A 20,433-nucleotide genomic window follows, 5' to 3' on the forward strand; every position below is an offset into this window, starting at 1 on the left:
ATCTACACAGCATCCATGGAACTCACTGCCACTAGACTATAAACACCACAACGTAGGCAAAACCATTGACCAACTAGTTATGCAAAACACAAGTAGGCTCCTCCTGAATTCACCTCAGGAAATGGGAAACACTAAGCATCCAGCTTAAGCCCAGAAAACACAGCTTGTACAAGCTTACCCCGCCTGTTGGGTACCCCAAGATCTACTTGGCACAGGCTTTAAATAAACATTGTCAACCACCAACAACATCACCAGCTAATCAAACTGCAACACCCCTCAGGACAATACTTCTCCCCTCTGGGAGTGGGAGTAGCACCTGCTCCTTGCTGAGCAGAGTGCGGATGATGACACCAGCTCTTTACCGTGGTCTGAAACTGAAACCATTTAAGCTGTTACCTGGAACTAGCCAGTCCAGAAACGTCTGGTAGCTGAATCTGGCCCAATTCCAGCCAGTCAATCATTCCCATTAGAGTGAGACTGATGCCCTGTCGAAGGCCTTACACATCTCCTCCCTAGTTGCAGACACAGACTAAAACAAGCAAACTTCCAGCTTGTGAGCCTGAGGGGAAATCAACCCCCCTCTTCCGCTTCTGCCTATCGCACACCAAAATAAAACTCAGCCTGAGCTAGTTGTTCAAGGCAACTCTGCATTTCAAAGCAGAAAAACAAATAGATAGCCCTGCCAAACTCGCCTCAGCGATATCAGACAGCACTTTTCAGTTGTGAACTCCTGAAAAGTTTTGTCCTCTATTTTGAGAGAACTCCATAAGCAAAACATATTTAAACAGTACACATTACACGATTAAAACAGGAAAAACTTCAGCAAAAAAACCCTCTCCTCTCCCACTCACAGCTTGCAGACTGTATTTGAGCTCTGCATCTGAGACTGTGAGATTTATTGCAAACTTTACTCCCCCCTCTGAACCAGGGGAAAACCAATTAACATTTTACCTTGTGTAAATCAGAAACTATTGCCCAAGGCCAATGAATTATGTTCTGAATATCACCATATCAATAGAATTCACACCTGAATTCACATCTGAAATTCAAAGGTATTCCAAGATCTTTACAACTGACAGACTTAGTATCGTGAGATCGTAAAATATAAAAACAAGAAAACTTAATCTAGTACAAAATGCTATCTTTCTACTGTGTCTCAATCAACATGATTAAAATCTGTCTGCTGTTTCTCAGAGAAATGCATACATCTGATCGCAGACTGTGAGGTCTTTCAACTATCAATTTCATGATATCATAATTCTTGTCTTATGACTGGGTACACTATGGTTCCATCCCTACTACTCCATTTAACACTGTTGGGGTGTTGCGAGTCTGCAATCATCTGGAAGGGGAATTCGAGTGGTATTAAAACCTGAAGTGGCCAGCCACATAGCAAAGAAAGGAGAAAATGCCTTCTGCTAAAAAGGAATGGAGCACTTTCTGAGTATTCTTTTAAACTATTTTTAACATTTAGTAGCAGAATGCTGTTCTACACTTCTACACTCTGCATCACATTTTTCCAAGAACTGCTTTGCAACAAAGGAGCCAGGATAAGCAAAGGGGATCATTCGGGCTCTTCTGGCTCCAGGGAAGAGCAGGGGACTCAACACAACTCAGACCCAATTGTTTTGTGATGTCCTCGCAGCAAGGCTGCAAATCAATACTTTCCCTTTGGATGAACAATTTTTAAGAAGGTGCACAGTGCAGTGTGGTGCTTTGTGTAACCTATAAATTTCTGAAGCAGATGTTCTTCCTCCAAATTTAGCTAAACACCAATTAAAATCACTGGTGTTCTGGCTAGCTTTCCCTATGTTTACTTGGAACTAAGTCCCACGGATTATAAAATAACTGTCTAGTAAGCAATACTGCCTTCTTACCATCCCACTGTACCTCCGTTCTCAAATAAGCAATAGTACACATGTGGGGATGTCTCCCTTGGCACTGGATGGATCTCTCCTTGCCTGTTATGTCTGACTCATGCTCCTTCAAGCCGCTTTTACAGCCCATTCCTATGCATGTGTATGCGTAAGTAAGTCCTACTGTATTCAGCAGTGCCCAAAGAGACCGTGGCTGCACAGGATCACAGGAATACATTAAGTGGCAAAACTCTTTATTAAAAGGTAACGGGAAGACCGTTACAGAACAGGTAGCAGTATTGCAAATAGAAATGCTGGAGCATTACCAATCATGCAATCAACAAAGCACTCCTCCCACAAGGTACCTCAACAGGGCTCTTGCACAGGATGGGCTAAAGTAGGAATCATGCTCATCATCAGAAAAATCAACAAAAATCAGAAAAGAATGAGAAAAGAATTCAGAAATTAACAGCAATGGCACTGCCTGGACTCTCCACAACAACTGAATGAATAAAGGACTGCAGTTCTAGAGCAACCTACAGCTGCCACTATATATACACGGATGGATGAACCAGTTAGTAAATCAAAGCAAAGTACTTATTATGGTAGGCTGTCCAACAAACAATGTACAAAATATGAAATAAAAAAATATAAAATCACAGCCTTAATGGAACCAATTATTAATGGTGGATCTTACAAGGATAAAATCCTTAAAACATATATTTTGTTAAAATACTCATGCATTTCTTCTCTATTAAATTGCATACACTTGAATCTGCAAGGAAATATACTGGTGCTAATAGGCAAAGATGGAGAGGGGCAATGTTTTGACCCAGAAACATGATGTCAATAGAGACGTGACTGATTACTATACAGTACTGACAGCAGGTCAAACAGGGAAAATGCTGGTGTATAATATGCAGCAGATGAAACAATTTCATCCATAAGCAAAATCTGAGCATTAGAGACAACCTTACTTTTAATGCTTGTTATACACATCAAGTCTGCATCTTTTCACAATTCTTCCAGTAATTATTTCATTACATCTGTATCTCCTCCAGCAATTTTCAGTGCTCTCAGTGCCAAATTAGGCAAAAAGTTACAGCCCTAAACTCTTAACCCACTACACCACAAACACAGTTTTCAATCTGTGGCTTTAGATACATCCTGACAATAAACTGCAGAACATTTTGCAGAGAACATCTAGCTCAAGGTCAGTGGCGGCTATATTCCCTACCTAAATTCACTGAGTAGTAGTAGTTCCTAAAGAGTGGAACAACAATTTCTTTGGAACATGTTTCCTGTTCACCCAACAGCCTTTATGCCCTATCGCCCTCTTCCAGCTAGGATAACCAGACCATGAGTATACACAGTGCCAAGTTTCTAAAGTATTTGGGAACATCCGATGCCTTGAGACAATCAGTGATTCATTGAAGCTGGAGGATGTGACCGAGGCCTTATGTGCCTGACTGCACTTTCCTTTCCTATCCAGCTGGCCTTAGGGAAGCCCGCCAGCAGGCCGCGTCTTTCTCCTGTTCCACTGGCTGACCTTGGAGAACTTGGCCAGCCCCTTCTGAGCTGTGCTCTGGATTGTGGGATCTGGACTACACCAGAAACTCACGTTAACCCTAAGGGATAGATATAACCCTTCCATATCAGAAAACATTAGCCAGCCAGTGTTCAGTTAACAAGAATAAACAGTATACGTATGCAAAAATTTCTCCATTCAGTCAAATCCCTGAACACAGACGCTTTCTTGTTACCACTATGTTATGCATTCTGTCTTTGGGAAGGTGATAGAGATTTGAATTTATCTTTCAAGGTGATCATTCTCCCCTTCAGTCCAGAATCTTGCATCCTCAGTAGTTCTGAACTACTATTTGAAGCTTTCTTTCTGCCCGGTGGTTTAGTCCTGATCAAGGTTACACACATTTCTGTCCCACATTGACTTTGCAGTTTGAACTAGTTTACTTCATATGGTTATGTTTTAATCTTTGCCTAAATGTTTCCTACGAGTACAGAGAGAGGCTGAAGGTGACATCTCTCTCACCTAGAGTTGATGCCAAACCATAGCACAAGGGGCCGTATTCATCTCAATCCCTACACTAGTGGAAGCCAATACAAGGATTCCCATTAGTGTGACAAAAATTCACCCCTCCTCCCACTGCATCATCCCCAAAATCTTTTGTCGTGGGTTGGGAAAACCCCAGGAACAAATGTAGAGGGTACACGGAGGGAAGAGAAGGTTCCATCACTCACAGAAAATCCTTACACTGAAAGAACCATAGCGCTACATTGCAGCCTTATATCTCTACTGGGAAAGACACACAAAAATAAATCTCTCTCCTTGGTTTTGGCAAAGTTTCAATCAAGAGCCTCAGTTCTGATTGGGTAAGATTCCCAAAAAAGTGAATGAAATGTGTGGCCCATGCTATCTCATTCAAATAAGTTTAGGAGACACCAAACTGGTTACTGATTCACAGCTGGCCTCAACCTGAGTCACTGGAACTTGTGTTGTAGCTGAACCTAAACTTGAACTTCTTAACATTTAACTGTTTCCCGCTTGTAAGCAATAATAATACTATGTAAAGAACAAACTGTATCAGACAGGCAAAGATTACAGTTTATGAAGAGGGATGCTTCAAGGAGAGCATTTGTAACTAAAAAATACCTTGTGGAATTCCACTGTTCTTCACTTGGGGCTCAACCACCTGAATTGTGTCATCTTCCAGATAAAAATATATTTTACAATGTCTTATTCTGTACAGCTCTTGATTTTTGTCAGGAACTTCTTCATCAAAATAAGCATCAAAAGACAATACCTATACAAAAAACACAAATGAAAATCAACAAGCACTGGTTGTAAACAAGTAATGTGAAGCTGTAAATTAAACAAAGCAGTGCATTGAGCAAATGTAAGCACAGAGATTTGGATTTCAACATCTGAGCTTTCTCTGATAGTGCAATCCTATATATGTCTACTCAGAAGTGAGTCCAATTAAATTCTGCGTGTAGGACTGCAGTGTGAGTCATCCTGTCACACATGTGATTTGAATTGTTTTCTACTTAGAGAAGTCCAATACACTTGTAAAACTTGCATTGATTAGAGTGTAGTGATGTGCTAATCCCTACCTCATCATCCAATGTGTAGACTCATTTTTTCCCTTCTATTTTCTCATGCTGTATGTGAAAGCAGGGCTTTGCTGGTCCTTATCCCTTCCCCCCGCAATGAATTATGCTGTGTTCTTGTACTGATCATCATACTTACATTCATCACGCTTTCATTACGTAAGAAATCACATTTAATCAGGCCTTATATTTATCACCCAAAAAGAGGAGGGTTACAAACCAGTTTCTTTTGTTAACTTTGCATAATTAAAGAGTTGGCTGAGTATGGGTGATGTGTTGCCATAGTCAGTGACGTTGTTTGGAAGCAACAATATCAACATAACATACACTAATTATGTTGTGTGTATGTTTCGTGGAGCCAAAAACCACTCATTAATTCCCCATGATTGAGCATATGAGATTGGGGAGGTGGGTAGTTGCAGGGCAGAAGCCCCACATTTGTGTATGGATGCAAATCTGGACAATTTCTGCAACATCCCTGTAACAGTGTACAATCGAGTACTGTTTCCCAGCTTCTCTCGTTGACAACATTCACACATGGCACAAACGACACGAGAATATCACTTGAGAAAATAGTTGAAACGAGGGATGGGGAACCCGCAACTGTTCAGAGGCTGGCTGAGGCAGCTGGGAATCCAACAGCATCTGGTGAGCCACAGATTCTCCTATCCCCAGCCTCAATGCCACTCAATGGAGCTTACTTCTGAGTAGACATGTGTGGGATTACAACAGTCTGCAAGCTAACACATATTGTGAAAAAGATTGGCAAGTATGTGAAAGTTGTGCAGAAATGCTACAAAATAGAAATTACAAAATAATGTTATTTTGACACACACACTCCGTACACACACAAGAACACACATTAGTTCTGTTCAGGCATCAGCTAAACTCTTAGTTGTTTTTACAAGCCTTTGTAACTTAAGAAATATTTCCTGTACAATCTGCTATTGTACATATTACTGATCTGTGGTTTTAATTGCAATTTTAAGACTGTTTTAGTGTGCCATTTTATTATTTTAAGCCACCATGGGCTCTCTTGAGAGGTAGGGAAGGCTATAAGAAAAATGCATTTATTATAGTTACATGATTAATGGTCCTTCCTAAATCAGATCTTTTCTGGAGCCAACAAGTGTTACAAAGTAATCCAGGCTAGCTTCCTGATGAGGTGATCACCTGGGTGATGGGCCATTGGGGGGAACAGTGGAAAGGGGCTCTGTGTGAGACGGCAAATGTATGAGGCCCCTCCCACAAATTGCAGCTAGTCAGAAGGCAGGTAGAAGGACAAAGCCAGAATGGAGTGGTGTGAGCAAGAAGAAAAGCAGCAACCTAGAGTGAGCCAGAGTGATATTTGTTTTCTGATTAAATTTACTGAATTATTAGTCCAATATTTCAATCAATAATACTGTTATGAGTTGTGAGGGGGGCTGTATGCAGAGAACCTCCAGTAATTTTCTTTTTTTATTTGTCAAGAAAGTCCACACATATCACACAAGAAGCAGCCCTCCTCAAAGTCCCCACTGGCATCTACTATATACTCCTGAATCCAGACCAGAAAGGACAGCATCAGGGTACAGAAGAGTGGACGATTCTCTCTAAGGATGGTGATCAACATTACATCTTCCTATTTATGCTTTGAAAAATAAATGTAGGAAAGTAACTTTCTAAAAGCCAGAGATACATAAATATAGTGCTGTATGAACTCTGGCAATTCCCCAGGAGGTTTATGGGATGTTAATTTCACAGTGAGGCCTGATTCCTCTGGTGCTGCAGAGATGTGTAGCACTGATTATTTTCCAGCTTTGAAAATGTGCATTGGAAAATTTATTAATATAGTCCTAAGACAGGGGACCCCAAGCATGGACACCTACTGGGGAGTAAATCCCTTTAAACACAGAAGTATTTACTTCTGAGTAAACATATCCATGTTGCAGGAAAGATGAAATCCTGTAGCATGGCTTACTGCAAAAAAATGCCAAAGTATGCCTTGCTAGCAAGATAGAGTGACAGCAGCTGTGGGGGTGAGAGAAGCTATTAATGCAGAGTAAAGTCTCGTCTGAATTTGCACTTAATGAGCAGATTTAATCTCCTAATTAGATAGGCTGTGCATAGATAATTAAACACTGATTATATGGCTAACATTACAAATATCAAAAGGGAACAACCATAAGCCTCAGCAATAAGAATTTTCAAATTAGCAAAGAACTGAATGTTGCAGATTATACCTTCCGATTCCGATCTCTGAACTTCTGCAATATTCCTATTTCATGTACGCATATAACATTTGTGACAAAATATCACCAGCTGCCTGGTGTTTGGAGTGTCTCTGTGTTAATGTTTATTCTCTCTCTTTAAATAAAATTAACAGAAGTTGTATATCAAGTAGAGATGATGGGTGGCGGGGAGAGAGAATGGAAATTAGCCAAGTCCTGTGGGGCACTCTGGAAAATGCATTATGTTTGGCTTGCTTGGACAGTATAATTTGATGAACAAATTTTACGAGGAACATTTTCAAGCATGAATTGTCCCATATGCAACTTAACTATTTAACATCCTAATCCCAAGCCCAGTTAAGTAATTGTATTTGGATTTATGCTGATTGTGCCTCACTGGTTTTCACAGGATAGGATATGATTTAAATCCAAAGCACGTTGGCTGAACTGGCTTGTAGATCATGCTGCAAGCATTATAGCCTTGTAGCAAGCATTACACAATGGAAAAACTAAACACACCATTTTATGTATTATTAAAATGAAATATGAGCACGCGCTTCTCCTTCAGTTTCATTTTAAATTTTCAGGAAGTCTACAAAAGAGGGACAAAGAGATACAATTCTTTTAATGCATAACTACTTCATAAACCACAAATTTACAATGCTGAAATACCAAGCCTAGAAGTGAAAGTACCTTTAGATGGCATAAGAATAACAGCACAATGCCTATAGTACTTAACATTTTTTGTTCTTTAAAAAAAACACACATTAATAACAATATTTAATAAGTGTAACAATATCAATTCAATAAATTAATAATAATAATACATTCATCACTCACATTACACTTTTTTCAGTGTTCAAAGCCTCTCATCTCTATTATTTGGAGGATAAGAAATAAGTATTCATGCATTCAACCCAAGGTCTTGCACTTTCCACATGTGATCTCCCTTTCCCCATTCCCTTCTCCCCTTGTATACATAGCTTAACAGAAGCCTTCCTGGCTTAGATGTAACAGCAAATCATGGTTGTCTAAGTGAGCCGTCAAGGCCAGGATTGCAAACCACAGTTGGATCCTGGTTAGCAATCCTGGACTAGAGCTCTTGCACAAACCACAGGGAGCAGATGAGCACAGAGCTCATTCCCAATCCTCCTTCAAACCGTTAATATGATGTCTCAATGCAGTAATTGTCATTAAGTAATCTCCACAAAAATGCTATAGGAATGGATATCACTATTATTGCCCTCATCCTGGAGATGATGGGCTGAGGATGAGAGATTGTGGCTTGCCTAAATCTACTAAATTCATTCACACTAAAGTGAGGTTCATAGTTGAGGCTCTTGACTGCTCCACTACCCCAGCGCAGTTATTCATTTATGCTCTGTTTCCAAGACTAGAGGTGTCTTAATATTAGTACACAGGATGGGGTGGCCCAGCAGCTGCTGCGCTTCACATTCACAAAGCACAGGGTCAGTGTTACAGCAAATTTATGCCCCTATGTTTGCATAATCAGTTTATCTGAAATAGCAAATTCTCTTCAACCTCTGATTTCTTTACAAACTGGAGGGGTAAATTCGAAGCTGAAATAAATTATATGGGACAAAAAGAACTTTTGGGAAAATTGGAATTCATTCATTCTTCTGTTTTCCTTGGAATAAATCACTGTGTAAAATATTGCAAGGCAGGGTGAGGTGTGTAGGGCTCTTTGGAATTAGGCAAGTGCCCAGGGAATGACATAAAACAGCAGCCAGTAACATGGCAAATACTCTCTGGAATTGTTTTTCTATGTAGACCGATGCTTCTCTCTGAAGGTGACAATTAGGAGATGAAAAGCAACCTCTGAATTCTGAAAATAAGCCACAATATCAGAGGCAAAATGAATTTCAGGAATGGCATTCTGGTGATTCAAAGATGCTAGAAGCCTGCAGCACAAGATCTGGCAGGTAAATTGCAATCCGGACCCCTCTACCTGCAGCCCATCTCTTTGGTGGGATAGCTCAGTCAGTAGAGCATGAGACTCTTAATGTTGGGCAAAGGATTCCTGCATGGCAGGAGGCTGGACCAGATGACCCTCAGGGTACCTTCCAACTCTACAGTTCTACAATTCTATGATTCTGTGATTTTTTGGAATCCCTCGCTCAAGAGAGTAAACTGCTTGGAGGTTTTAGGCAATTAAGCAGTATATAAATCTTATCAAATAAATAATTTGAAATAAAGGTCCCCTGTTCCCTAAAATGTCCCTTGTGCATCCAATCCAAGAGCATGAAACTGTCAGATGTCAATAGAACAGAACATCACCCAGTTGTGTGTTGCTCACCCTATACACCCTTCTAAGGGCTACGCATATTTCAGGTTTCCCCTAAGGATGCTGGGGTGAAGGAACACACAAGCCACTGGAAACTTGCAAATAATGTGAACCAACAAATCTGTCTCACTGTACCTGTTTATCAAATGCTACCCACGAAGGCGCATCACATCCAACCCCTCTAGGAAACACACTGTACTTTGGTTTCAGCTTTTGTCCAGGCAAAGGTTCGCCTCCTATTCCAGGTTTGTCTTCTCCCACCAACATAGAAACCTTATTGCAGTAACTCCAGTGTTGAGATTTATGGAACTTTTCTTTCCCTAGCTGCAACCAAGAGGAAATAAATAATGTTTTCAGAAAACACAAAAGGGCATTTTTAGATTGCAGTTACAAGAATAAAACCTATGGATTCTGAATCACACAATTCAGAATCCATGAAGCAATGTTAATCATGATAAAATAATAATTAAAGGGCTTTAAATCTATTTTAATTTCAATCTAAATGCCCATGTCAATTTTTTGGTCATTTTATGACTCATATGTAACATGAAGTAGTTTTTCTGGGCATATCTGCCAAACAATTCCACTGATTTCTGTGGCACTAAGATGGAATGCCATGGAATGAATGGGATTGCCCTCTTTAGGAAAAACTGTGGAAACGAATGGAACCACTGAGTGTTGTTGTGCTTGTAGGTCTGAAATAACAGGAGTGCCGTGGAATCTATGGCTCTGAGTAGAGCAAAGATGGCAAAACACAAGCACTCAGCTCTATTATTAGTTTAAAGTCTTCCATATTATCGGGTGTATGGGGTAGGGCACAACTGAATGACATCAAAAACTAAATCACAAGTGGGAAAAGTAGTGACATCTTATTTATGACTGCAAATGTGGGGTTTGCACCAGAGCTAAATCTGGCTAGCCATCTTGGTTGTGAGCCCTGGAAGACCTGCTTCTTGCCTTGCAGTCTTTTCCACCTAGCCTAGGAGAGAAGGGCCTTGACTGACTCCAGCTGCAAAAGCTGAGGCTGCTTGGACACGGGTATTGTTTAGGCAGAGTCCTTGGGGGTTGTTGTTGCTGTTATTGATCTTAACATTCCATATATTTATTTTAAATCGTCTTACAATTTGTGTGGAAATTGTTCAATTTGATTGTGTATTTTCTGATGTTTCGTTTATTGTTTGACTTCTTTGGTTATGTTTGTAATTATGTAATCTTTTTCATGTTGTAAGCCACCTTGAGCATGGTTTGGACGATGGAAAGGCAGCATACAAATAAAATGATGGATGGATGGATGGATGGATGGAGCCTCAAAGTACAACATACAGTAGTTATTTGTCAGTTTCACCACCACCACTGTTTCCAGCAGGGAGTCTTAAGACTTTCCCTTCAGACTTTAGCTGAACTATTAAAATTGACAAAGGGCCTCTCCAAACTTAGCTTTGAGGCAACCTGCAGTCAAACTACACATTACCTTAAATACTACAGAGAAGTATGATCAATGCTATTTTTTTCAGAACATGCAGGTTAGGCTTGTTGGGCAGCTCAGGGTGGAGAAGGGTTAAATCAGGCATAGGCAAACTCGGCCCTCCAGATGTTTTAGGACTACAACTCCCATCATCCCTGACCACTGGTCCTGTTAGCTAGGGTTGGTGGGAGTTGTAGTCCCAAAACATCTGGAGGGCCGAGTTTGCCTATGTCTGGGTTAAATCAAAAAGAGCTGTGTGCTTATATTTTTGGAGACATACTGACCGAATAACAAACAAAGGAAAAGAAGAGCATTGCAGAAGAGCAGGAGCCATGTGTCCATGCTCCATAAGGAGATGCTTGTGTATTGTGCCATCAAAACCAACATGCTTTATTTTCAGCTTGGTCTTGCTGTAGTGCCAGCACAGACAACACTCAAAATATACAGCATGTTGGTTTTGATGGCACAACGCCAAAGCACCTCCTTCTGGAACATAGGAATTTTCCTCAGATTCAGTTACCAATTTTTGGTTCAGGTTTGTGACAGCATTAATGCTTATCACATCCATCACAATGCTTTTCCATAAGAAGGCTAGTATAGTACTGCACACAAGCAGCCCAGCCTGACAAAGCTCTGGGCCACATTTAAACAATGGGACTTAAGCAAGCGCTTGACCTTACCCCAATGACTAGGAACTGATATCAGGAAGTAAAGGGCAGCTTATGCCTTCAGTTTTTGAAAGTAGTAACAGATGGGTAGTAGTGACTGGTAACAGCAGGTGAGGAGGATGAGAATCTCACCCCCATCATATCACCCCCATCCTGATGGTGGGAGTGCACAAGCTGTTTCATTTACGCATGACCATCATACACTAAGCTGCAGCATCCAATAACAAAATGATTTAATGTGTAGATCATGCTTGCAAGGTCATGGGGCAGAATTTTTAAATAGTGCTGATCCTGGCTGTTACATTTGGATTAGCAACAATCAGCACAAAGACCGGCACATCCAGAGACACAAGTTGATCATGTTATCACACCAGCATGCCCGCTACTCACAAAAGCAATACACTCGCTGGGGAAGTAGCAATCTTAAAATGAGATCTACCACCACTTTGTTGCTGAAGTGGTGTAGAGTTGTATCTTATGAAAACGAAGCTAGTGCTCTTCTCATTAGAAACCTATGGAGTTGTCAATACAGCATTATTGCTCATTGGGGAGAGATACATCTTTCTTCCATACATTGTTGGACTCCATCTCCCCTCAGCCTCAGCCAGCCTGGCCAACAGCCACTAAGCTGCCACCAAGGTCAATGGCTGCTGTAAAATGAACTGTAAAAGAATAAGTGCTCTCATGCTCAATGAAACTGGCCAAAATCAGCTTTTGGTCTAACAGACTGCTAGTAATTTTGGTTTATTATAAAAATGTAAGAATTGCTTTGTGGGATCTGACCCAAGACCATTCTGTTTCTAACAGATACTAAAGGAGCAGTGACATGAGGCAACAAAAGAAGAGGCAAAGCTTCAAAATGGTCCTGGAAAATAAATCTCTATCAAATAATAATACCCCTTGGGAAACAATAAAATGCTCTGACACATTTTGGTAAATGGTAACCTTCCTCAGGGGGAAGAAACATTAGTATTTGATAAAGAATCATTTTTCAGGGTCATTTTAAGGCTTAGCCTCTTCTTTTGCTTCCAACAGAAAGAAGTTAGCCAGATGTCTCTGAGTCTGGGCACTCACAAACAAAACACAAAGATAATAGTCCTGCTTTGTCTGGATTTGGCATATGATATTCAGAGGTGTTTGTTGCTACTGTACAATGGGGCAGGATCTAAAAGTGCCCCAAACCTGGCCTAAACAGAAGATGTAAGAAGTTTCTATTCAGCAGGGAATAATGTTAAGTGGCTGCCTAGCTAACAATCCATCACCAAGGTGCTTGTGGAAACACAAGTAAACACTTAACAGTTCCTTACAATGCATTCTGCTGAGCAAACCAACTATTTTTAATAACCAAGACAAACTACAGTATTCACAAAAAGTCTGGAAAAGCAACATTTCCTTTAAAACTTCTTCCAAAGAACTTCAGAAACAAAGTGATGGAATTCACTTCAATAAAGAGCAAAGCAGAAGCCTGGTTTAAATCCAGCACTTACTGTATTGGATAACCCTAGAAATAATTGTCTTGTGGCTGAGCCCATATTTTGCAAGATTCACTCCTGAACCTGTCATTTAACAAATAATCCCTGCAGATAAATTGTCCCTGCAGATTTATGCTTCTTCCAATAATAGTACAAATCCATTCATAAATATGTTCTTAGAACACACTCAGATATATCTATGACTTTGACTTCAGCGCTCACTGAAATCAACAGGATGTTGTCATTTTTAGACCCAGCTTGGGCTTCAAAAAAACAAGTCATGCCAGACGAATCTCATCTTTTTTCCCCTTTTTCTTTTTTGATAGAGTTACAAGCTTGGTGGATCAGGGGAATGCTGTGGATGTACTGTATCTTGATTTCAGTAAGGCTTTTGACAGTCCCCCAGATTGTGGAGAAGCTGGTAGAATGTGGTAGATATGATAGCCATCTTCAAATATCTAAAGGGCTGTCACATGGACGATGAGCAAGCTTGTTTTCTCCTGCTTCAGGCAGTAAGACCCAAACCAATGGCTTAAAGTTACAAGAAAGGAGATTCTGACTAAACATCAGAAATAACTTTCTGATAGTAAGAGCTGTTTGACAGTGGAACAGATGCCCTTGGAATGTGATGGACTCTCCTTCCTTGGAGATTTTTAAACAGAGGTTGGATGGCCATCTGTCATTGATGTTTTAATTGAGATTCCAGCATTGCAGGGGGTTGGACTAGGTGACCCTCTGGATCCCTTCCAACTCTACAATTCTATGATTCTATGCCCATGCAAATGATGCTGCTTTCAAGGCACAAAAATCCTTACATTAATCCAATAGTAACTGGTACCCATTGGGACTGACAGGGCAGAAAGCAGGGAGACAAACAGTGGGTGGAGCCAGAGCCAATAACAGACAGAGCCAACAAATTATAGCTTTGCCTCCCTGGTTCGTTCTACAGAGGAAACAATGATACTAAGGAGAAGGAAATGAGAGCCTGGAATGTTTAAGTAAAAAGGACTACAAAGGGGGGCAGGCTGAGGTTGGTAAGGCAGTACCTCATTCACCCTAATGGACCTGCCTCCCTTGCTGAAGTATTCCTTTGATACATGTACCTTTGTATTGAATATGGAGCTGTGAGTGGCCAGTAATGCTTGGGGTATATTGAAGACTGAGCTTGCAAAAGGCCCCATACACGCTATGCATTTAAAGCAGATGTCACCGCACCAAAGAATATCAGGAACTGCAGTTCATCCCTCACCAAGCCACAATTTCCAGCGCCTTTAAGTGACCATTCCTTTGATGTGAACCACGTGCTGAAAATGCATGTTGCATGTGCAACCGAAGTTGTTATAAAGTGTAAGAGGGTTAAGGAAAGACCTCTCTGCCTCTGCACAGCCACAGGCAGCCAGCACATAGAGATAGCAGGAGATGAACTACGGAGATCTATCTCAACATAAGGCATTTCCTCGTAGAAAAGAAGAGGTCGTATGTAAAAGTGATGCTACAAATCACACAGGGAGGGTGAAGGAGAAGGGGATAAGTGATTCATATCGCTTCCTCCCCACCCCACTTTTTAATCCTTTTCACCTCCTGGTGCTGCCCCATCCCACCCCCAGCCCCACCCTATCTTCTGAAATGACAAGTCCCCAAACTTGAGCTGGGGGGCGGGCATTCTCGGTCCAGCTTCATAAAGGGAATTCAAGGAAAGTGGTTCTGCCATGCAGTGGGAGCCCAGTGCAGCGGGAGGAGGGGGTGTTGTTATCACGTCTCGTGTTTCATCCGTAGCGGGTCCTCCTGAGCCGGATTTCGGGAGGAGATCCGCGCGAGCACGTGGAGGCGCGGCGTCTTCGAGGAGGAAGGCAATGCGCGTTTCGGGGGGGGGGCGCCGTGGACATGAACCTGGGGAGCCCCCGGGCGGGGGAAGGAGGAGGCGGCGGGAACCAAGCCGACCCCCACTTACATTCTTGTTGAAGGAGTTCCCGGGCAGGAGCGGTAGCGCCATGGCTGCCCCGGTCCCGCCCGCCGCCTCGGGCTGGTGTTGCTGCCCGAGCCCGGCCGGTCGCCCTCCGCGCTGCCCAAGGCCGGAGCAAGCGCCGGCGCGCTGTTTGGAGTCCGGTTGCCTGGAGACCCCCCTTTGACGTCACAGAGGGCGGCCGGGAAGGGGGCCGCCGCTCGCTCCGCCCTTGCTCTCTGCCGCCCCCTGCAGTCGCACGCCGCTTGCTGCAAGCTCGTCAACGCTGGAAGCCTTTGCGCCCCTCACTTCGCGGCTGCTTTGCTCCCCTCGCAGCAGTATCTTCCAGTTTGAAAGCTTAGGTCCCACGCGCAACTTCGAAATAAGTCTCTCTCTTCCTTCTCACCGCGCGTTAAATACGTATTGCCAAAGCTACCTCAGAGACTCAGGCAGTCTCAGAGCATAATGCAGTTCAGGCCAAGTGGCCAGGGTTTCCTTTGTACAAATGAGGTTGTTGTTGTTGTTATTCGTCATGTATTTATTCCCCACCCTTCACTCTTAAGGTCCCAGGGTGGGTTATAGTATTGAAACACGGTATAAAAGCAACAACAGCAACAACAACAACTAATGATGATGATGATGATGATAATTTATTTCTGCCCCGCCCATCTGGCTGGGTTGCCCCAGCCACCTTGGGCGGCTCCCAACAGAATATTAAAAAGCAGGATAAAACATCAAACATTAAAAACTTCCCTAAACAGGGCTACCTTCAGATGTTTTCTAAAAGTCAGATAGTTGTTTATTTCCTTGACATCTAATGGGAGGGCGTTCCACAGGGCAGGCGCCACTACCAAAAAGGCCCTCTGCCTGGTAAAGCAACTTACCGTAAAATCATCAAAATAATTTTTAAAAAAACCAATACATCTCACTTGTCAAAAGCCAGGATAAAGACACAGAATGTGTCATTAAACTATGGGACTTGCTTCCAGAAAATGCAGTAATGGCCACCCACCTGGATGTTTTCAGAAGAGAATTAGACATATTTGCAGAATAAAAGGCTCTCCGTGTTGATGCTTTCCCTCCATTGTCAGAGGCAGTATGCCCTGAATTCCAGCGGCTGGGGAGCACAAGGGAGGAGAGGGCTGCTGTGCTCTTCTGCCTGCTGGCTCCCCAGAGTAAGGTTACCAGATTTTTTCCAATAAATCCGGGGGACACTTTTCAACTTCCTACTAAATAGATGGATTTTGTCAGGGGACTGTTTTGTAAATCTGGGGTCTGTCCCCGGAAACGGGGACATCTGGTAACCTTACCCCAGAGGCATCTGGTTGGCCACTGTAAGAACAGGATGCTGTTCTAGATGGACTTTAGGCCTGATCCAGCAGGCTCTTCTTATGTTCTTATGCATCACTTGGTCTCCCGTCATCATCCAAGCTGCGATATGTCCTGAGCTGTTTTTACATGACCTTGGAACCCACAAAGTTTCGCCTTCTCTAGTTGATTACTGTGATCAATACACATTTGTCTTCTGTGCCACAAGTTCTGTCACCTCTGAAGTGAATCATGGTAACAGCGGTTGGGGTTTTCTAAAACCTACAACAACATGCGTGCGCGCACACCTTGCTACAGGTGTTATTTAATTTAGGAATCCTAACATGTCTGCATTGTCAGCAATTAATGCTGCTGCTGTAAATGGTGGCTTTTACCATGTAAACTTTACATCATGTAAGCTTTAACCCAACCGGCACCTCATCTGAAGGAAGTGGACTCTGATCCACAGAACCTTATGCCCTAATGAAATTTGTTTGGCAATAACAAGGGGGAGGTACCTGTAAGCCTTCCAGATGTTGGACTAGAACTCACATCAGCCTCAGCCGCCATAGCCAATGGTGATGGAAGTTGCAGTCCAGCAACATCTGGAAGGCCGCAGGTTTCTGATCCCTGGAAGATGCCACAAGCCTCTTTCGTGTTTGTACTACAAAACTGGTCTTGTAGAAACTATAACATGCCTAAAGGAGTGAATTTAATGTTTAGACAGTAATTCTGTCAGAATTTGAACATTTTTAAAAAAGTGCTTTCTCAAATATCCACAGTTCTGAAGCAACCTAGACTATAGATGAAGTTTGCATACACACTTCTCTTTTTTGCAATAACATCCATCACTTAATAATTGCAAATTGTCAAATTGCTAAAAAACAAACAAAAAACCCTTTTGCTTTTACAAAAATCAGTTTCCTCCTAACAACTTGAAAAATGTGTGCTTTCATCTGTCAGGAAACAGAAATAACATATACTTTTGTCAGCATCTTATTAAGTAAATTGCAAGTGAGACTGTAGAAGCCATCATTGCAACAATTAACATTCTGGAAAAACATGTTATTTGCTTGGGCCCATATGGTTCTTTTCTCTCTGTATTGATATACGGAAAGAGAATGCAGAATCCCAAAGGATCTCAGGCTATGCAAAGGACTTCTCCTCTCCCTCCTCAACTCCCAACCCCCTGCCTCTTCAGGCTTGCTTTTTACCAGAAAAGTAGGTCATGACAGAACATAATGCTAAGACATTGCGATGTGAATTATGAGTCAGCAGCAGGGCTGGATCAAGACCTTTTGAGGCCCTAAGCACTGAACATATATGTGATTCAAAATAAAAACAATGCTAAATTGTAAAATAAAATTTTATTTTTCAAAATGACACAAGACTTACATGTATGTTGAAATGTAGGTTCATGTATGTCATGTGCAACAAATGACAGACTCTGATTTTCTCACATTATTTTGATCTACATTAGTAGGGAACCCTCTGCTTCAGGTGGGGAGAAATAATAAAAAGAGAAAAGAAAAATGGCAGAAGAGCTGGAGCAGATGTAAGGAAGTGTATCAAAATTCTGATTTTCCCCAGGATGACTCCTTCAGTGCTTTTTGCTAAATATCTTTTAGAAAAAGAAAAAGAATTCTCTCTTTTTGTGCCCCTGATTTACTAAGCATGTGCTTAATCTGCCTATTCGGTAATTCAGGACTGCTCAGTAGTTTTGTTCCTAGGATGGATCAGCTGTACAGGATCTAACTTTACAACCAGTTGGCCAAGTGCTAACCATAGTTTTCGCTCATTTTTATTGGCTGCCATTTTTTGTTGAATTAAAAAAAAACACACCTTTGTAGCAAACAAGCCAACAAAATGGCCCGGAATGGAAGGCATGCCTTCTGCTACTTTTTTATGTCCCCAACACCGACAATTGGGAAACACTGGCGTGCGAGCATTCCAATTGGAGAACAGCCTTTACAAAAGGTGTTGTGGACTTTGAAGACACTCGAACTCAGGACAAAAGAGAGAAATGCACTAAAAGGAAGGCACATTTTGAAAACCCTCACCATGATTAACTCCCGCCTGGAAACTTACGTCCCCACTGTGGAAGGACGTGTGGATCCAGAATTGGCCTCACAGTCACTTATGGGCTCACGGTTATGACTGTGTTCATGGAAGACAATCTTACTCGACTACTAGTGATTGCCAGAGAAGAAGATGTCCCCAGCTCAAGTCAGCATGAATCATAAACCATATCAGAACAATCATTTTTTCTTTATCAGTTCTTCAATATTAGAAATATATTTGTTGCTCATCCTAGTGAAGAGGAACTAATAGACAAAATCCAGGCCACAGTTTTCTACAATGAATGGAAAGACTGAAAAGACTAGGAGATGATTGCATACATGCCTAATACACATCAAGCATTATCAGATTCACCCCCTCAACACATTAAAAAAGTGGACCCTTTGTGTCTCTATCCTGGGAAGCCTGTTTCATCACTTGATTTTGAAATCATTGTGATTTGAAATCAGATGTGTGCATGTGTGAGGTGATTTTTTTTAAAAAAAAATATTTTGCAATAACAACCACCTTACTTGCGCTGGTATTTCCCCAGACTAAACCAATTGCAGATTAATGTCTAAGAATCTGACTGTATTACATTGTCAGAAAAAAAGACACTGTTTAACTAGTTGAGCCTTGTGAAAAGCAGCTAGAAGGATACAGATTCCTGTTCAGTGACAATGAAGCAGGGAACAACTTTAGTCCATACTGAGCTACTAGCTTTATTTTTTCGCAGTCCCTCCTCACTCATTACCTTTTCAGCACAAATAGACTTATTTCATGTCCAGCCTTTGCAGCCGGTGAAGCCATTATTCCTTGTTCAGCATCTTCGCACAATGTCTAGGTGAAAAAACCGCCCTCGGATATCAGCGTCATTTCCAAACCAGAGTTCAGTAATCATTTCCTTTCAGATGCAATCCAACTCAAATAAGTCTCTTTTCACACCACCGCCTGTATGGTCTGTTTCCTTGGGGGCTTGGATCTGATTCTTTATAGACAGGTGATAACAGCATGAAAGCAAATTCCAGTTCACAAATGTTGTTATTGAAAAAGATGTGACTACCCCCCCCCAAATTGTTAAATTAAATAGATTGCTTTATAAGCAGTACTGTACAGGCTTAGCAAGGATACTAAAGAAAGTATCCTACACAAGAGTTGATTTAATTTTGTATCGGTAAAGCTCAACAAGTAAGGTAAAACATCATATCAAATAGCAGCTGGTAAAATAAGGAACAAAATCTTCCTCTATCAGCCGAATCAACCCTGGTGTCATAGGATCCAGCTCCCACAAATTATATGAGCCCCCCCCCCAGTTGATGGGCATTGCCATTCAAATGGTGGGGCCCCCAATATTTTATTCAAGTTGACATCCCTGACTACGAAGCAGTGACAGATACTTGGTGACGTTATTTTCTGTTCAGATGTGTGTGGGGTACTCCTGTGTCCTTCTGTCTTACAGAGGATTATCACGTTTCAGGTATGGGAAACCTCTGGCCCACAGATATTACTGAACTATAACTCTCTTTCACCTTAGGAAGCATAGCTAATAGCCAGCAATGATGGGAGTTTAGTTCAGCAACATATGGAGGGCCAAAGGTTCTGTATTTGAAGAGCTGAACTTTATTTTATTGAGCTCCTCTGTTTCAAGGGCTGGCCCTTCCAAGTTCAGTTTAAAGATAAAGAAATTGAACTACAAGGGGACCAGAGACCTTAACAATTAGCACCAGGACAGCACACTAGTCACAGTCTTCCCCAGTGTGATGAGATTTATTGTATTTCTCATATTTAAATGATAGCATTTACTGCCTTGCAGATGGGCGGGGTATAAATAATAAAAGTATTATTATTATTACATATAGATTAGCATGTGCAAATATGTGTCCTCTCTTTTTTGGTGCTGTGTTTCCCCTTTTTTGACAATGCATAAGTGACCACTCGTCAATCATGTGTGTGGAGCATTTGTTATAACAAAAAATAGATGTTGCCCAGACAATCAACTTGCCTAGAATCTGGTCCTGAA

General features: G+C 41.6%; 1 protein-coding gene across 1 annotated transcript in view; it reads right to left on the reverse strand.

The window, feature by feature from the left end:
• EFHC2 (EF-hand domain containing 2) overlaps positions 1-15,279 on the reverse strand; it is a 53,815-nt gene extending 38,536 nt beyond the window's left edge. Inside the window, exons 1-3 of the mRNA XM_083498447.1 lie at positions 15,057-15,279; positions 9,636-9,824; positions 4,528-4,678 (exon numbers count right to left, since the gene is read on the reverse strand). Of these exons, the coding sequence (XP_083354573.1) occupies positions 4,528-4,678; positions 9,636-9,824; positions 15,057-15,098 (382 nt within the window). The 5' untranslated portion in view covers positions 15,099-15,279. The remainder of the gene's footprint in view (positions 1-4,527; positions 4,679-9,635; positions 9,825-15,056) is intronic.
• Between the last annotated feature and the right edge of the window lie 5,154 nt (positions 15,280-20,433).

This window comes from Podarcis liolepis (genome assembly GCF_965112155.1).
Source record: "Podarcis liolepis genome assembly, chromosome: 4".
NCBI lineage: Eukaryota > Metazoa > Chordata > Lepidosauria > Squamata > Lacertidae > Podarcis > Podarcis liolepis.